Source organism: Pristiophorus japonicus, chromosome 22 (assembly GCF_044704955.1).
Source record: "Pristiophorus japonicus isolate sPriJap1 chromosome 22, sPriJap1.hap1, whole genome shotgun sequence".
Classification (NCBI taxonomy): Eukaryota; Metazoa; Chordata; class Chondrichthyes; family Pristiophoridae; genus Pristiophorus; species Pristiophorus japonicus.
The window spans coordinates 24,528,117-24,547,617 of NC_091998.1; the positions used below are offsets into that span (position 1 = coordinate 24,528,117).

The window sequence follows — 19,501 nt, forward strand, 5'->3', positions numbered from 1 at the left end:
AGTCTTTCTTTTTTTCTTTCCTTCCTGGAATCCCTTTCTCACTCTGCCTTCTCTGTGATTAATGTGCTAAAAGATTAGTTGACCAAAAAAACGCATTAATCGCAAGAGTTAACTGCGATTAATTGAAATCCCCACTAATTTTTTTACCTGAAAAACGAGTGCATTGGGAGCCCCTTTACACTCAGTCCCATTGTTCAACAGATATTAATTCAACTGCTTTTAAAAGTGTCAACTGAGCGCAAACCAGTTACCTTCCCTGCTGTCTGTTCCAATAAGCTGTGGACATGTGGGATAGACTTCCTGAGCAGTGGGAGCAGCTACTTCCCCATTGAGTACCTCTGACTGTCTCAAAAGGGAAGTCAATTATTTGAAACTGCAACAACAGAAAGTACCTTATTGACACAGGACTCATAATGTCTGTATCTCTGACTGTCCTCCGCAATCACAATTAAAGGGAAAGTCAAGCATTTTAGCCTGAAATTCGGTCGAAGCATTCAATTTGCAAATATCCTTTACCAAACAGCAATTGAACTCTGGTTGACCTCATCCAGTGTTTACTTAACAACAATTTGACTTTGTAACTTTGATGGGACACAACGTTACTTTGGCCGATTATTATTGTGTGCATTAAAAGCTATAACGTCAGTGTCCTTTGTAAACTTGGCATTGTCTAACTTTCCTAGAGCAATGACACAGGAGACTCACCAGTAAAAGTGCTTGTTATTTCCAGTTTCCACAAGCCATTCATACTCCACACTTTGGGCTCAATATTTCCCAAAGCATTTTTTTGGCATACTTGAAGAGTTACGCCCGTTATTTGGGGGCCCCAAGTACACCAAAAACATTTTTTCTAAGTTTCCCCGTTGAATTTCTTCATTTTGGCGTGGCCTAACCTGTCATTTAGTTTTGGGGATGGAGCATTGATCTGCGCCAAACGATCGGGCTGCCACGGTAACCAGGGACACAATGTGAACTGAGGCTGCAAAGTGAAGCATACAGCCAGCTCCCAACACATTAAAAGAATTGAAAAACACATAGCAGCAACTTATCTCCAACCCCGCCTGAAAGGCTTGCCTGTTTCTCTGTCTCTTGCTCTCTGTCTCTCGCCAGTTTATTTAACTCTCCACAAGGGTTTTCAGGAGAGGCCACATACGCTGGCCTAAGCAGAAATGGAGTAACTCCCAGCTGGCCAAACTTCCATAAATGACCAGAAATGGCGCGGGTGGCAGCTTACGACCCTCTGGCTGAAAAAAAAACTGACCTAAAAAAATCGTAACTAACTGAGTTACACTGGTGCAAATTGATTGGGGAAATTCTGTTTTTTCAACTTAGGCCAAAAAGAGCAGCCTGCTCCAAAAAAAAAACGACGCAAATCACTGGGGAAAATTGAGCCCTATATTACTAGCATAAAATAATCTTAAAAAATAAACGCCAGTCATTTCCCTGCTGGATTCTTCTGGCCTGGAGCCAGAAATTTACAAGTAGCTTCAATTATATAACTGCAGAGTTAAACCACTTTCCCAGAGGGCATATGCGAGTGGTCAGCCTACAAGGGACAGGCCAACTTAACCGAGCTCCATCTTAGCAGCAAAACATCAAAAATGGGCTTCACACTACATATGAGCAATGCCACGGGAGAGCCACAAATGTAAGGGGAAATCTTACGAGAACAAGCTGTGACGCCTCACTTAGCAATCATGCATCTTGGAAACGCCGTTGCCCATAATTCTCCAACCACTCACTTCCAACCACACCAAAGGACTAAAGTTTAGAAGATCACAACGTTCACCTGGCATCCGATGCAATGTAGTACTCCACTGACTTCTCTTCCCCGACAGGGTACAACGAGGTTGAACCATCAGTGCGAGGGACAGAACAGCTTGTCTTCACTTCTTTACATGCTGAAAGCAACCAACATCAAAACTCATGAGAGAATTACATCATTGCCCGCTTGCCCTTCCCCCACCTCCGCCCAGTGAAAGACCAACACAAAACAGAAGGTCACGTTAACAGGCACAACATTAACAGGAGAAGGTAGGTGAGTGGATGAGCACCTAAATATTTGTATTCACTGAGCGACTCCATGCATTTTATGCTGAAAACATAAAAAGGTACAAGTTGGGTTGATGCAAGGCAATGGGACTGCCTAGACGTGACTCTGCTTCACTGCTTTGATGGGTCTCGAGCAGGCATTTCCACCTAACTCTCCCCTCGATTATTTTATTAGATTCCGGAAGTGCACCAGTCGTGCCTCAGATCTACAACATGTTCTTAGGATCTTGCCTTTATAAACTATTTCCCTTCCTCCATTCAATTCCAGAGCACTGAAATATGGTAAGATGAATCTTACTCCATGCAAAGGGGATGGAGTATAAAAGTTAGGTAGTCCTGCTGGTGAGACCACACCTGGAATACTGCATACAGTTTTGGTCTCCTTATTTAAAGGAAGGATAAACTTGCATTGGAGGCAGTTCAGAGAAAGTTGCTGAGATGAAAGGTTTGTCTTATGAAGAAAGGTTGAGCAGGTTGGGCCTATACTCATTGGACTTTAGAAGAATGAGAGGTGATCTTATTGGAACATGTAAGATTATGAGGGCGCTTGACAGGGTAGATGCAGAGAGGATATTTCTCAGAATAAGGGGTCGCCAGTTTAAAACGAAGATGAGGAGGAGTTTCTTCTCTCAGAGGGTCGTGAATCTGTGGAATTCTCTGCCCCAGAGAGCGGTGGAGGCTGGGTCATTGAGTATATTTAAAGGTGGAGATAGACAGATTTGTGAACGATAAGGGAGTCAGGGGTTATGGGGAGCGGGCAGGGAAGTGGAGTTGAGGCAAAGATCAGATCAGCCATGATCTTATTGAATGGCGGAACAGGCTCGAGAGGCTAAATGGCCTGCTCCTGCTCCTATTTCTTATGTTCTTATGTATAATGAATCAAGTGACTTTTCTGGACCTCAGTATCCAACAGGTTTTGACCACATTATACTAAATGAGTCAATGTAATATTATGGAGAGCAATAAACTGCTTTTAGATATTCAATAATCCATATCCTCAGATGCAACTTGTAAAGAATGAGCATCTCTACCTATAGCTCCAACGTTACTTACATGTACGATATAGAACTGGTATGTGGTCTGTAGAAAGTTTATAATTGCTTCTCACACCAATCATTAGAGGACTTCCCCGTCTAAATAAAAAGCATAAACAGCACTAAATAATCCATCTGCGATGTCTGCAAATGCTGCTTAAAAGATGTGAATCTCAACATTTCTGGAAGACACAAGAAATGACTTGCAGTTATATAGAACCTCATGACCTTTCATGACCTCAGGGCATCCCAAAACACCAATGATGTATATTGAGCTATAGTCACTGTTACAGTGTAAGGGAATGTGGCAGCCAATATGTGCACAGTGAAATCCCAGGAAGTGAGATAACTGACCAGATACCTCCGTTTTTGGTGGTGTTGGTTGAGGGATAAATGTGAACCAGAAGACAGGAAGAACTCCCAACTATTCTTCGAAATAGTGTCATGGGATCTTCCATGGCCACCTGAGAGGGTAGCCAGGACTTCGGTTTATCGTCTCATTCTGAAGACAGCGCCTCAGACAGTGCAGCACTCACTCAATATTGCACCAGTGTCATGCTAGATTATACGCACAAGTCTCGAGAGTGGGACTTGAAGCTGCAACCTCCAAGTCACACACCCTCCCAACTTTTGACCCATCGTCGCTGGGTCAAAATCTTGGAATTCCCTCCCTAAACAGCACTGTGGGAGCACCTTCACCACACGGACTGCAGCGGTTCAAGGAGAAGGCGGCTCACCACCACCTCCTTGGGGTCAACCAGGGATGACCAATAAATGCTGGCGATGTGAGCGACGCCCACATCCGAAGAATGAGTTGGAGAAAAAAAAAACGTTAACCTCTAAATGCCCCAGTTAATAAAATTGTACTTTACACCTTTGTAAAGGTGAAATAATTTCATAACTAGTAGCAAAAATTGGAAGGGAAAAGGCAAAATATTAGGATGCCCCTTACTAAAAATGGTGAGGTGGCTCTTTCTGCACGGGAACGGGTTTAAGTAATAGGTCCCAGACTGCAGTATTGTAGGGACAGTGAACCTCAGATTCCTAAAAGATTTGCATTGAAAGTTGAACAAAGTTATAAAAATAGCTTTAAATCATTCAAATGCTTCCTGAGAATGTTGCTGTTAATCTTAGGCTCCATTGACCAAACCTTACAGATTTCAGTTGGTTTTGGAGATTAGTTTATCTTGCCCATACCTACACAGCAAAAACATACACACCGACCACAGGGGTAAACAGAGAGTGACTGGTTATGTGGAGATAGGTCGGGTGGCGGCGCTGCTAAAATTCCTGTGGATTTGCCAACAGATACATACATTTTGGCAAGAATGGCCACCATTTAGTAAATCTTTCCATCCAGCTTTTCAGCAGATTAGACTGGTCGTTCGCATGTCCTGAAGTCTAAAACTACATGATGAGCAGGCTGGGATCCTGCTCAGACAGTTCTGGGCCCTTTGCAAATAAATTACTTGCATTCTTGGGGCATTTTGTTTTACTCAAAACTAGCCAATAAGTATGAACGAGGGAGGACATTCAGCCAATCAAGCTCATCCTTCCATCGGAGCCTACAGAATTCCTATCATCACATCTTGAGTGATTCCAGAATCTGTGCCCCCACTTATCCAGAAACCATTCCAAGTAATAATCACTCATGGTATGTCGAAGTGACCCGACATCAGAGCTGAACTTGCCTTTTAGCAGTTTGTACGATCTCCTCGAGTCCTGTGGTCATGGTTTAATTTGAAGTATCGCTCTGGATTAACCCTTTCTGTTCCATTTTATACATCCTTTAAGGGGATTGATTGAGGTTTATAAGATAGTGAAGGGAATAGACAGTGTTGCAGCTGACCATTTATTTCAATTAAATAAGTTAGGCAGGACCAGGGGACACAAATTTCAGTTGTACAAGGCTAGATCTAGGTTAGATGTCAGGAGGTGGTTCTTTACCCAGAGAACAGTCGACCTTTGGAACAAGCTGCTGTTCCATGTGGTGGATGCAGACTCACTGAATTCCTTCAAGCAAAAGCTGGCTTTGTTTCTGGCTGCGGCAGAGATTAACTCTTACAGAAGGAAGGTGCTGCAGGGAATCAGCGCGGTCCCGGCCTGCGAGACCATCAGCAGGCCGGGGCCATCAGAGGGAGCACCGTGCGGCGGCATAGCACTGCAGGGAGGCAACGGCTGAGAAGTCAGGTCGCTGATTGCAGTGCGGGCAGGCACAGCAGGAGGGGCGAAGGAGAGGCAAGAGTTTGTCGAAGGAAGTGACCGGGGCCCAGGAGAGTTCGGGGCCCAGAAGAAGCGAGGGCCCAGGGGCAGCACGGGCCAGCCCACACTGCGATATGTGCGTGCGCGCTCGGTCTGTGCAGTAGAGCTGGTCTCCACTCGTCTTGGTTAACCCTTGCCACTGGACCAAGACCTAGCTCTGTCGAGCCCGTGTGGTGGCTGGTGTACAACGGCCACCCCACATTAAAAGAATCCACGCACAGGCATCTTCCACCCTTCACGATGCAGTTCAGGATCTGGAATATTAGGTCCTTCATTGAAACATCTGTGAACTCATCCCTTTTTGGTGTGGAAGTAAGTCACCCTCGCTTCGAGGGACTGCCTGTGATGACTGCAGGGAATTTAATGGCCAGAGTGATCTCCTGGACTAGTTTTGATCGCCTAGATGGGTCAGAGAGGAATCTCCCAGATTTTTCCCCCAAAATTAGCCTGGGCTTTTTAATCTGTTTTTTTGCCTCTTCCAGGAGATCAAATGGTTTCAGGTGGGGTGGAGTGTATATGTTGTGATATACAAGGTATCGCAATTGTGTGGGACAGGCTCGATGGACCAGAGTGTCTTTACCTGTCCGTCAGTGTTCGTATGTTTGTATTTTGTATCCTGTAACTTTACAGGTTTAAGAAGCGTCTTAAAGGAGAAGAGGAGAGAGGCGATTCCAGAGCTTAAGGCCTAGATGGCTGAAGGCACGGCGGCCAATGGGGGTGGAAAGCAGGGGATTCTCAAGAGACCAGAGTTGGAGGATCGCAGAGTTTATGGAGGGTTGTAGATCTGGAGGAGGTTACAGAGATAGGGTGGGGTGAGGCAATGGAGAGATTTGAACACACAGATGAGAGTTTTCAAATCGAGGAGTTGCCAGACCGGGAGCCAATGTAGGTCAGCGAGCATAGGGGTGATGGATGAACGGGACTTGGTGCGAATTAGGATATGGGCAACAGAGTTTTAGATGAGCTGATGTTTAGAGGGAGGTCGACCAGGACAGCATTGGAATAGTCAAGTTTGGAGGTAGCCAGGGCTGTCAGCAGCAGATGGGCTCAGTAAGGCAGGGGCGGAGACGGGAGATATTACAGAGGTGGAAGTAGGCGGTCTTGGTAATGGGAGAGGATATGGGGCTGGAAGCTTAGCTCGGGTTCAAATAGGATGCCAAGGTGGCGAATGGTCTGATTCAGCCCGAGTGGTCAGAGAGAGAGATGGATTCGGTGGTGAGGGGACAGAGTTTTCCTCACTGTTTCTCATAACTCAGTTCTCTGCCACAAAGGGTCAGCTCTGTGTTCCCATCTCTGCACCTCTTTCAGGCCTTGAATACTTCAGTGACCAGAATGAATGCAATGCTGACCAGAGCTTCATACAGCTTTACTATGATGTCTCACATTCTCCTTTAACGGTCAGCTGTGGCTCAGTGGGTAGCGCTCCCACCCGAGTCAGAAGGTTGCGGGTTCAAGTCCCACTCCAGAGACTGGAGCATAAAATCTAGGCTGACACTCCAGTGCAGTGCTGAGGGAACGCTGCACTGCCGGAGGTGCCGTCTTTCAGATGAGACGTTAAACTGAGGCCCCGTCTGCTCTCTTAGGTGGACGTAAAAGATCTCATGGGACTATTTTGAAGAAAAGCAGGGGAGTTATTCCCAGTGTCCGAGTCAATACTTATCCCTCAATCAACATCATTAAAACAGATTATCGGGTCATTATCACATTGCTGTTTGTGGGAGCTTGCCGTGCACAAATTGGCTGCCACATTTCCTATATTCATCATCATCATCATAGGCAGTCCCTTGAATCGAGGATGACTTGCTTCCATGCTGAAAAGGGATAAGTTCACAGGTGTTTTAATGAAGGACCTAATCCGGATCCCAAACTACATGTTGAAGGGTGGAAGATGCCTGTGCGTGGATTTTTTTAACGTGTGGTGGCCGTTGCACACCAGCCATCACACGGGCTTGGCAGAGCTAGGTCTTGGTCCAGTGGCAAGGGTTAACCAGGACGACTGGAGACCAGCTCTGCTGCACGGACCGAGTGCTCACACATATCGCAGTGTGGGCTGGCTTCTGGGCCCTGAACTCACGCCTCTCCTGGGCCCCGGTCACTTCCCTCTATGGACTCTTGCCGCTCCTATGCCCCTCCTGCTGTGTCTGCCCGCACTGCATTACAACAGTGACCACACTTCAAAATTACTTCATTGGTTATTATGAGCTTTGGGACGTCCTGAGGTCATGCAAGGCGCTATAGAAATGCAGGACTTTATTTATTTCCTTTCTTTTGCTGATCTGGCATTATGCTTTTGCATTCTATGTCCTGGTTGATCATTGCTCCTCAATGACTGGACACGGTTAAATGCCAAGAGTGTCAACCCCTAGATCTCTTTCAATCAGCTGCCCAGCTAATTTTGGCTCCCTTCATTGAGTATATTCCTGCTTTTTCCTTTAATGTGCAACACTTTGCATTACTCTGTACTGAATTTCATCGAGGCCCTCGATAGTTCCTTACGCTGCTACATCACACCCTCCGCCTGGATTAGTATGTGTAAGTTTGACCATAGTGTTTCTGAACGCAGGACACGTATGTAGATTAGAAACATGGGACACCAGTACTCACCCCAGGGGCACTCCAATGCATCTCACCAGCCTGGCATCACTCCCAGAACTGACGGAAGGTCATCGACCAGAAACCATGGGGTAGAAATTGCGGGCGCAGGCTTCCGACCTGAAAAAAATCTACGAATGTGCCTAGTAGTCCAGGCAGCTGGTAGATTCGCGCTCCTGAGCCTCTAGGTGTAGGCCTGCGTAGAGGAGCCCGTATCCCAGAGGCGCATACAGTTCGCAAGCGTCCCTGGGATTTCGTGGGCTTTCCCAACCAAAGAAGGGAATCTCCACTCATGCTTATGGGGTTCCCATTTGTACGGAACCTTTGTAAAGCATGAATGGAGACCACTTTAAAAAATACACGAACACATGAAATAAATTTTACAAAAATATTAACATTAACTAAAATGGCATTTAATTAAATATTTTTTAACAGGGCTAAAAATAAGCTTCCCTTATTCGACAGGGTTTTTAATGTATAAATGAGCGATGAAATTCCATGTACGAATTTCAAGGGCATTCGCTGGGCAGAAACTGGGCAAATAGCCCAACTCTCCGCCCGCGGAGGCCCTTTTCTTTCAGATACATACAATCTGTTGAGAGGATTCTTGACGGGTTGCAAGCTCCGGGTTTCAGCTCATGCGCAGAGCGTGCCTAAACCCAGAACTTGCGGGACTCCTACAGGCGAGTGCGCACCTCGTACGCACCCGTAGAGGCCACAAATTCAGTTCCATTAACTCAGTTTCTCTCTCCACAGAATCTGCCTGACACGCTGAGTATTTCCAGCATTTGCTGTTTGTATTTCCCGGTTGTAAAACCTGTTTGGTTGCCATTTAATAAGCTACTTACAGATATGCAAACTTGTCTCTAAAGTACAGAGTCACGGTGTTTTACCTGGTGCAGGCAGCTTGCCCGGGGAAGTGAACACTCTTGAATACTAAGGCGAAAGCACCTTCCTGAAAAATGTTAAACCGGCATATAAATTAAAGTGTACTTGCAAACAAAGTCACAGTAGGTATGTCAAGTTTATTAAGTAACACAAGAACATAAGTATTAGGAGCAGGAGCAGGCCATACGGCCCCTCGAGCCTGCTTCGACATTCAACAAGATCACGGCTGATCATCGACCTCAATTTCACTTTCCCACCCGATCCCCATATCCCTTGATTCCCCTAGAATCCAAAAATCTATCGATCTCAGCCTTGATTATACTCAGGGACTCAGCATCCACAGCCCTCTGGGGTAGAGAATTCTAAAGATTTACAACCCTCTGAGTGAAGATATTCCTCCTCATCTCTGTCTTAAATGGCCGACCCCTTATCCTGAGACTGTGCCTCTGGTTCTAGACACTCCAGCCAGAGATTCGAAGAGCTCAACGCCCTCCCGGATGCACTTTCTCCACCTCGGGCGATCTTCGGCCAGGGTCATCTAGGTGTCAGTGGGGATGTTGCACTTCGCCAGGGAGGCTTTGAGGGTGTCCTTGTAACGTTTCCGCTGCCCACCTTTGGCTCATTTGCCATAGGACAGCCCTCTCATGCAAGAATATGTATGAAAGGGAAAATATTTATATAATTATAAAAATGTAGGCCCATTCTACTCAATCTAATTTTCAATGAATTATATTCACTGTTAAAAGCTGTTGATTTTTCTTTCAAAGTATTCCTTCCTATATCATATTTCTCCAGCTATTTTTAATGTGCTTTGCAGCTCATCCAAGAGGGTGACGTGACCTGCTCCCAGACCTTAGCCCATGACCCCCTCCACCAGCAGCTCAGAATGATGCACTTGTGCACTGTTGATGGACTGACGTTCCCTGCAGTAGCTGGGAACGAGCGTGGGACATAATGGTTCAGGGCTATGGTGGTCTCGATGGCCAGTGGCAGTGCCGTCCCTGTGGCAGAAGCTGTCTGCGAGTCACATTCCAATAGGCAGCACAACACTGCCACTAACAAACTCAGTCGTGGCTTTCAAAAGGGAATTGGATAAGTACCTGAAGAAATTTTTTTTTGCAGGGCTATGGGGAAAGGGCGGGGGAGTGGGACTGGCTGAAATGCTTTTGCAGAGAGCCGGCACGGGCTCGACGGGCCGAATGGCCTCCTTCTATGCTGTAACCATTCTATCATTCGCTGGGAAATTGGGTGGGGAATTGTTTCAGCGAGTTTCTCCCCAAGGAATGGGGGCCAAGCGAGGAAAGAGAGAGAGAGAACTGCGATTTTTGACACTAGGACAAACTGCGAACTGCGGAAGCGCAGAACAATAGAAACATAGAAACATAGAAAATAGGTGCAGGAGCAGGCCATTCAGCCCTTCTAGCCTGCACCGCCATTCAATGAGTTCATGGCTGAACATGAAACTTCAGTACCCACTTCCTGCTTTCACGCCATACCCCTTGATCCCCCGAGTAGTAAGGACTTCATCTAACTCCCTTTTGAATATATTTAGTGAATTGGCCTCAACTACTTCCTGTGGTAGAGAATTCCACAGGTTCACCACTCTCTAGGTGAAGAAGTTTCTCCTTATCTCGGTCCTAAATGGCTTACCCCTTATCATTAGACTGTGACCCCTGGTTCTGGACTTCCCCAACATTGGGAACATTCTTCCTGCATCCAACCTGTCCAAACCCGTCAGAATTTTAAACGTTTCTATGAGGTCCCCTCTCACTCTTCTGAACTCCAGTGAATACAAGCCCAGTTGATCCAGTCTTTCCCACCATCCCGGGAATCAGTCTGGTGAATCTTCGCTGCACTCCCTCAATAGCAAGTATGTCCTTCCTCAAGTTAGGAGACCAAAACTGTACACAATACTCCAGGTGTGGCCTCACCAAGGCCCTGTACAACTGTAGCAACACCTCCCTGCCCCTGTACTCAAATCCCCTCGCTATGAAGGCCAACATGCCATTTGCTTTCTTAACCGCCTGCTGTACCTGCATGCCAACCTTCAATGACTGATGTACCATGACACCCAGGTCTCGTTGCACCTTCCCTTTTCCTAATCTGTCACCATTCAGATAATAGTCTGTCTCTCTGTTTTTACCACCAAAGTGGATAACCTCACATTTATCCACATTATACTTCATCTGCCACGCATTTGCCCACTCACCTAACCTATCCAAGTCACTCTGTAGCCTCATAGCATCCTCCTCGCAGCTCACACTGCCACCCAACTTAGTGTCATCCGCAAATTTGGAGATACTACATTTAATCCCCTCGTCTAAATCATTAATGTACAATGTAAACAGCTGGGGCCCCAGCACAGAACCCTGCGGTACCCCACTAGTCACTGCCTGCCATTCCGAAAAGTACCCATTTACTCCTACTCTTTGCTTCCTGTCTGACAACCAGTTCTCAATCCACGTCAGCACACTACCCCCAATCCCATGTGCTTTAACTTTGCACATTAATCTCCTGTGTGGGACCTTGTCGAAAGCCTTCTGAAAGTCCAAATATACCACATCAACTGGTACTCCTTTGTCCACTTTATTGGAAACATCCTCAAAAAATTCCAGAAGATTTGTCAAGCATGATCTCCCTTTCACAAATCCATGCTGACTTGGACCTATCATGTCACCATTTTCCAAATGCGCTGCTATGACATCCTTAATAATTGATTCCATCATTTTACCCACTACTGAGGTCAGGCTGACCGGTCTATAATTCCCTGCTCTCTCTCTCCCTCCTTTTTTAAAAAGTGGGGTTACATTGGCTACCCTCCACTCGATAGGAACTGATCCAGAGTCAATGGAATGTTGGAAAATGACTGTCAATGCATCCGCTATTTCCAAGGCCACCTCCCTAAGTACTCTGGGATGCAGTCCATCAGGCCCTGGGGATTTATCGGCCTTCAATCCCATCAATTTCCCCAACACAATTTCCGACTAATAAAGATTTCCCTCAGTTCCTCCTCCTTAATAGACCCTCTGACCACTTTTATATCCGGAAGGTTGTTTGTGTCCTCCTTAGTGAATACTGAACCAAAGTACTTGTTCAATTGGTCTGCCATTTCTTTGTTCCCCGTTATGACTTCCCCTGATTCTGACTGCAGGGGACCTACGTTTGTCTTTACTAACCTTTTTCTCTTTACATACCTATAGAAACTTTTGCAATCCGCCTTAATGTTCCCTGCAAGCTTCTTCTCGTACTCCATTTTCCCTGCCCTAATCAAACCCTTTGTCCTCCTCTGCTGAGTTCTAAATTTCTCCCAGTCCCCAGGTTCGCTGCTATTTCTGGCCAATTTGTATGCCATTTCCTTGGCTTTAATACTATCCCTGATTTCCCTAGATAGCCACGGTTGAGCCACCTTCCCTTTTTTATTTTTACGCCAGACAGGAATGTACAATTGTTGTAATTCATCCATGCGTTCTCTAAATGTCTGCCATTGCCCATCCACAGTCAACCCCTTAAGTATCATTAGCCAATCTATCTTAGCCAATTCATGCCTCATACCTTCAAAGTTACCCTTCTTTAAGTTCTGGACCATGGTCTCTGAATTAACTGTTTCATTCTCCATCCTAATGCAGAATTCCACCATATTATGGTCACTCTTCCCCAAGGGGCCTCGCACAATGAGATTGCTAATTAATCCTCTCTCATTACACAACACCCAGTCTAAGATGGCCTCCCCCCTAGTTGGTTCCTCGACATATTGGTCTAGAAAACCATCCCTTATGCATTCCAGGAAATCCTCCTCCACCGTATTGCTTCCAGTTTGGCTAGCCCAATCTATGTGCATATTAAAGTCACCCATTATAACTGCTGCACCTTTATTGCATGCACTCCTAATTTCCTGTTTGATGCCCTCCCCAACATCACTTCTACTGTTTGGAGGTCTGTACACAACTCCCACTAACGATTTTTGCCCTTTAGTGTTCTGCAGCTCTACCCATATAGATTCCACATCATCCAAGCTAATGTCTTTCCTAACTATTGCATTAATCTCCTCTTTAACCAGCAATGCTACCCCACCTCCTTGTCCTTTTATTCTATCCTTCCTGAATGTTGAATACCCCTGGATGTTGAGTTCCCAGCCCTGATCATCCTGGAGCCACGTCTCCGTAATCCCAATCACATCATATTTGTTAACATCTATTTGCACAGTTAATTCATCCACCTTATTGCGGATACTCCTTGCATTAAGACACAAAGCCTTCAGGCTTGTTTTTTTAACACCCTTTGTCCTTTTAGAATTTTGCTGTACAGTGGCCCTTTTTGTTCTTTGCCTTGGGTTTCTCTGCCCTCCACTTTTCCTCATCTCCTTTCTGTCTTTTGCTTTTGCCTCCTTTTTGTCTCCCTCTGTCTCCCTGTATAGGTTCCCATCTCTCTCTCTCTCTCTCTCTCTCTCTCTCTCTCGGGGGTTGTGTACATAGTCCTAACCTAGTCCCGGCATCTCGGAAATGCAAGCAGTTATTGCTCAACCTGATCCAAGGCAGTCTGGCTTTACCCCCCCCAGGTGTTTTTGAAAAGTTGGATGTGTCGCGAGTCCTCGATGCATTTCAACATCTGTCGCATCGTCCCGCCCACGAGCTCGACTTCTGTCCGCACTCCCGACGCAACGTGCTCCGAGCCCGGCCCGCTTTTCGAGTGCGTCACACCGCCACTACCTGGCGCCCAACTGCAACCCACAATGCCACTCTGTTCCTCCCCCCGCCACCCATGTCATCGAGTGGGAGGGCGCCTGGGGGTAGACTTCAACTGCCTTGTGAACCCGAGCCCTCGAAGATCGGGGGGGGGGGGGAAGATGGAGGAAGACAATGCACTCCTTGTTTTGTTATCATGGACGTGGAACGACCTGCTACTGAAGGGGACGAGTCTGGCGGCTGACTCTTGGTCAACGACAACGCTCGCCTGGCACCAACTTACAGACAAGGGGATGGATGGACAGTATGGGCTGGGGTGGGGGAAGAGACAATCTGCTCATTAAACGGGTTGGGTAGGCTGGGGGCGATACAGAGCCAGCAATGGTGTGAATTAGAGTAATTACAGTTTTCTTGGGGAAATTCTGAGGTAGATATGCGAGCAAGTGAGCGAGTCAGAACCCAAATGAATTCCCATTTCAGATTTTTATTGGGCCAATCAAAAATGATACAACTAGAATTCCAGGGGGGAAAAAATAAACACAAAAAAAAACACCTCCGTCAGAAATCAAAAAATCCAGTTCTCAGAAAATCCACTTTCAAGAAATGATCATGTGGGAACATCTAGCTGACAGTCATTCGCAATCCACTCAGAACAATCCTGATCCTCAATCATCACCTTCAACAGGGCGAGGTGAGCGCGGCGTGCATTCCCACTCAGTACACTGCTGTCGTCCATTGCTTAAACCAAGCTCTTGCAGCTTATGTGCTGCGGCACTGGAGGCCGGATGGGAGATCGCACTTTCCACAAAGCGTAGGGTAGGGGGATCTGGCAAAGCGTATCTCAACCTGCTTTCCTGGCTCATTCCAGAGTGGCCCCCATGACCGTGTGGAAAAATATGCTCTATAATTTGACAAATATTACTTTGTGAGGGTACAATTTTACATGCCTGCTCATTTGTTGTATATGCAATGAGTGTTGGGAGTTAAGCAGCACTCCGTCTAAGAAGTATGACCTTAGCTCTGCTTTATTAAGGCCCAAAGTGACTAATGTACAAAATGGCTGGCCTTTTATACTTGGGCTGCACATACGTGCATGCAGCCCAATGGCCTCCAACAGTGACGCCATCTAGTGGCTAGTGATCCCAAAAGTACATACATGACATCATTAATGTATCTTTTTTTTTTAAAGCGGAGAATGTAACTTGTAAAATATGCACCTGTGAGGATGCTCACAGGTTTGTAAAGCTGTTGCATTGTGAGTGGCTTAGCCAGTCACGTGATGTTCACAAAGCTGGTTCAATAAAACCCCAGCCAGTTGGGTCTAGGTCATCCACGATGAGGTATGCAGTTGTGAGCCTAGTGGATGAACTGGTAATGTGTAGTGTGATTGTTAAACCTTTGTTAATAAACCAACTAGCTCTTAATAGCAATGCGTTGCTATGAATTCTTAAGCAAAGAACCAACGAAGCAAATACATTACATAACTCTATCCTACAATCAACGTTCCCGTTAAGCTGCGGGGCCGGTGAGCGGTCTGGAGGTCCCGCGCAGGCCGCTCACCGGCTTTACAAAGGAAGTAACCGCGCCCATGCGTGAAAAACTGAAAGGGCCCGTGCACTCAAAAAGAAATCTCAAGGAACATTGCCCACAATATATACACACTTAATTTCAAAGACAAAACCTTAAATAAGCTGAATCTCTCTCTCCGACTCACAGGCTGCCACTTACCAACTGTTGGATGACTCTCTCGACCAAGGTGGCAAAGCTGATGTTCTCATTCTCGCTGTTATCATACACGTATTTGACCAGCTTTGCAATAGATTCGGTATCGGTTTCAGACTCAAACTCGTAGCCTTTGCTTTCCTGAAGGTCAAAGCACACGAAATGGTTCATTATGGCGACGGCAAGAACTGGAATTTCCATTCCCGGAGTGTCCGAGGGTGTAGGAAATGGAACTCAACACTAGATGAGAGGGATTAGGAGAGGCGACAGGAAGCCTGGGTTGAAGCGATGGGTTTGAGGTGGTTTTTATGAAGGTGGAGGAGAGAGAGGCGGAGAGTTCTATAGATGGAATTCCAGAGAGTAGGAACTCCAAGGCAGCTAAAAGCTCAGAGAGGCAAAAGGAGAGAGAGGGGCCAGAATCAGGGGGACAATTCGTTGGTCAAAACTCAATATTGTTATGAGTAAGTTCCGACAACGTGACTTTCACCACTCCACCCAATAAATCTGTTTGGATACCATTATCCACACAATGTGCTGTTACTCCCCCGGTTTATGTGTACGCAAGAACAAACAGACTTGCATTTATATAGTGCCTTTTGTGTTCAGGATGTGCCAAGGCACTTCGCAGCCAATGAATTGCTTTGAACCGCAGTCATCGTTGTTGCATAGGCTACAACTTGTGCACAGAAAGATCCCACAATAAATGACTGGTTAAGGTCTCATCCAAAAGACAGCCCCACTTACGTTACAGCACAGTGCGAGATTGTGCGCTGAAATCCCAGGGGGCGCGGCTTGAACTCATGACCTTCTGACTCAGAGGTAACAATACTACTACTGAGCCAAGTATCATATTTCGTTATCTCGCCTTCTCTCAATGCCTGTTGTTAAAACAGTACACGCACGGTTTAACCCTGCCACCCCAGAGAAATTACACAGTAGGTTTCAGATCATAGATCATGGAGATTGTTTTATAATGAGAAAAACTTGTTAACAATTTGTACAGGTTGATGATTATTTTAATAATTGTACTAATGTGCTAACAGTGCCTACGATACAGTGTTTATTAGGGGTCCAGTTCTCAGTAATGTGTGTCCATACACAGGATATGTGCAGCGATCTTGTCTAACACTCAATTCCCAGCTCAATTTAACCTCACCTCAATCAGTCAGTGCATCAGTCTCTCCGCCATTTCACAAACAGCAGCGTAAAACATCCCTACCCTCCAGACAAAAGGGTCTAAATGTACACACAGCAGAACACCTAGTGCGCCATGTTTTATCAGTACTCGATTCATAAGAACATAAGAAAGAGGTGCAGGAGTAGGCCATTTGGCCCCTCGAGCCTGCTCCACCATTTAATTCGATCATGGCTGGTCTGATCATGGACGCAGCTCCACTTCCCTGCCCGATTCAAAGTCGATTCTCATATCCTCCGAGTCGTTGAGTATATTCAAGGCTGAGACAAATCGATTTTTGGACTCTAGGGGAATCAAGGGATATGGAGATCGGACGGGAAAGTGGAGTTGAGGTCAAAGATCAGCCATGATCTTATTGAATGGCGGAGCAGGCTCGAGGGGCTGTATGGCCTACTCCTGCTCCTGATGTTCTCTTCACTGATTTTCAACAGGGATTAAAGGAGCGTACAGAACAAAGATTTTTGAAGGGAGTCGAGGAATATCCTGTGAATCCAACGGGAAAATTGGGAATGCTCAACACGTGAAGAGGACTGAATGCAAAGACTACAGGATAATGACTGCACACAGCAGGTAAGAGACACTAAGATTGTCACTTAAGAGGAAGAAATTGGAAATAAGTAGCAATGTCTGGATGTCCTGCAGAAACTGTCTGAAATATAATGTACTGAAGCATCTTCACCTATCTGGCCATTAGGTTAACTTTTCTGACTTTAGTCATTTTAGAGAACATCCAGGAGAGGAATTAAATCGGACAGAAATATATTTTACGATGTAAGACTGCTTTAGAAGCCAACAGTTGAGGGTTGGTGAGTGCTTACCAGGAACCGCCGCAGATTCTTGTGGTTCGTAATGATGCCATTATGGATGACAATAAACTCTGCAATTGAGCAAAAAAAATTACCGTAAAACAATGGACAAGACATACACAGTCTAATAAACAAGATCCAACGCCGGGGTCTGGGTCAAATAAATAAAACAATGACAGGAATTTGTGTGTCCAGGAATAGAAGATGTCCAGTGGCCTCCCCCTGGAGCGGAAACAAGGAATTCAATGGCTGTCCGGGGAATGTGAGCTAAGTCCCTCTCTGACCAATCCTAAACCGTGGATATCCTGAACTCTCTCAGTGTGGACCTTCTATTTGTGCGGATGGACTGTGGGGTGACTGAAGGGCTTTGTTGTCAAGTTGTCCGTTCGCCCAGCTCATCATCATTATAGGCCGTCCCTCGTATTGAGGATGACTGTTGTAATGTAGGAAATGTGGCAGCCAATTTGCGCATAGCAAGCTCCCACAAACAGCAATATGATGATGACCAGATAATATTTTTTGTGATGCTGAGCAAGAGATAAATATTGCCAGACACCAGGGAGAACTCCCCTGCTCTTATTCGAAATAGTGCCATGGGATCTTTTACATCCACCTGAGAGGGCAGACGGAGCCTCAATTTAATGTCTTATCTGAAAGACGGCACCTCCGACAGTGCAGCACTCCCTCAGCACTGCACTGGGAATGTCTGCCTGGATTTTGTGTCCAAGTCTCTGGAGTGGGACTTGAACCCACAACCTTCTGACTCTGAGGCGACTGACTGAGCCATGGCTGACACTATGGGGTAAAAAGGGACTTGTTGAAAGTGTTATGTAAGAACATAAGAAATAGGAGCAGGAGTAGGCCATTTGGCCCCTCGAGCCTGCTTCACCATTTAATATCATGGCTAATCTGATCTTGGTCTCAACTCCACTTCCCTGCCCATTCCCCATAACCCTCGACTCCCCTAGAGTTCAAAAATCTGTCTATCTCCACCTTAAATATATTCCATGACCCAACCTCCACAACTCTCTGGGGTAGAGAATTCCAAAGATTCACGACCCTCAAAAAAGAAATTCCTCCTCATTTCAGTCTTAAATGGGTGATCCCTTATTCTGAAACAATGCCCCCTAGTTCTAGATTCCCCCACGAGGGGAAACATCCTCTCTGCATCTACCCTGTCAAGCCCCCTCAGAATCTTAAACGTTTCAATAAGATCATCTCTCATTCTTCTAAGCTCCAAAGAGTACAGGCACAACCTGCTCAACCATTTCATCTCAGGAACCTTCTCTGAACTGCCTCCCTGAATGCAAGTACAGGGTATATCCCTCCTTAAATAAGGAGACCAAAACTGGACGCAGTATTCTAGGTGTGCTCTCACAGTTAACATACAATCCAGTTGCAGATGAACCCACAGTGTTTCGCCCTTCACTATCACCAAAATCCAACCTTCTCTGAGGACGCTAATCTGAAACAGTCAACACAGACAAGGACAAGACGCTTGACGTGGAGAAGTAAATGAAGCAGAAAATGAAGCCAATGAGAGAGACAGCTCTTTAGCTAATCCATTGCAGCCTGTAGTTGTATGCCAAGTACAACTGACACAGATCAATAACAATTTGTCATGGCACCAAGACAGGTAACTAAAAACCCCGACTGCCTTGTCCAACCAAGATGTCTGAACACCACAGCAAGAGTTCTGATTGGGCGTCGAGAAGAGGGCGGGCTCTTGGGAGGAGTTAATGAGATAACATCTCATACCCTTGTGCAAAAAAAAAGGGCATACTGATGGCCTTTTATGCTTGTACATCTCAGAGGAGTTAATCCTACCTCTGAACATTAGCAAAGTGATGCTGCACAGCCTCAGGCAGACTGACATTTCACAATAGCTGAGACACCCTGCTGTCAGGTACTTTAGACCGGTGTACGGCATGTCTATTCCCGTTTGTGTACCATGCGGGTAAGCAGCCTGACAACACGAGAGAAGGAGAAAATAAAAACACATAAGGATATCTGAGAATGCACTACAAGGCTGAATAATACTTCAGTCATTTGGATCACATTTGAGAGCCGTTTAAATTGGGCTAACACAAGAACAGGACTAGGCCATTCATCTGTCAAGCTGATTCCACCACTTAATTAAATCAAGGCTGGTCTCTACCTTAACCCCATTTACCCGCCTTTCCTCCATATCCCTCAAAACCCTTATCCATCGCTCTCAGTCTTGTAAACTTCAATTCATTCAGCGTCCACATCCTTCCAGGGGAAGCG

The 19,501-nt window shown here is 46.0% G+C and overlaps 1 protein-coding gene across 5 annotated transcripts in view; it reads right to left on the reverse strand.

Annotated features, from left to right (window-relative positions):
• LOC139234902 (glutamine--fructose-6-phosphate aminotransferase [isomerizing] 1-like) overlaps positions 1-19,501 on the reverse strand; it is a 92,388-nt gene that overhangs the window by 44,847 nt on the left and 28,040 nt on the right. For all 5 annotated transcript variants that reach the window (XM_070865767.1, XM_070865764.1, XM_070865766.1 and 2 more), the window contains 5 exons: positions 17,246-17,304; positions 15,239-15,373; positions 8,834-8,895; positions 3,106-3,185; positions 1,790-1,901 (listed from right to left, as the gene is read on the reverse strand). In XM_070865767.1, coding sequence (XP_070721868.1) covers positions 1,790-1,901; positions 3,106-3,185; positions 8,834-8,895; positions 15,239-15,373; positions 17,246-17,304 — 448 coding nt within the window. The remainder of the gene's footprint in view (positions 1-1,789; positions 1,902-3,105; positions 3,186-8,833; positions 8,896-15,238; positions 15,374-17,245; positions 17,305-19,501) is intronic.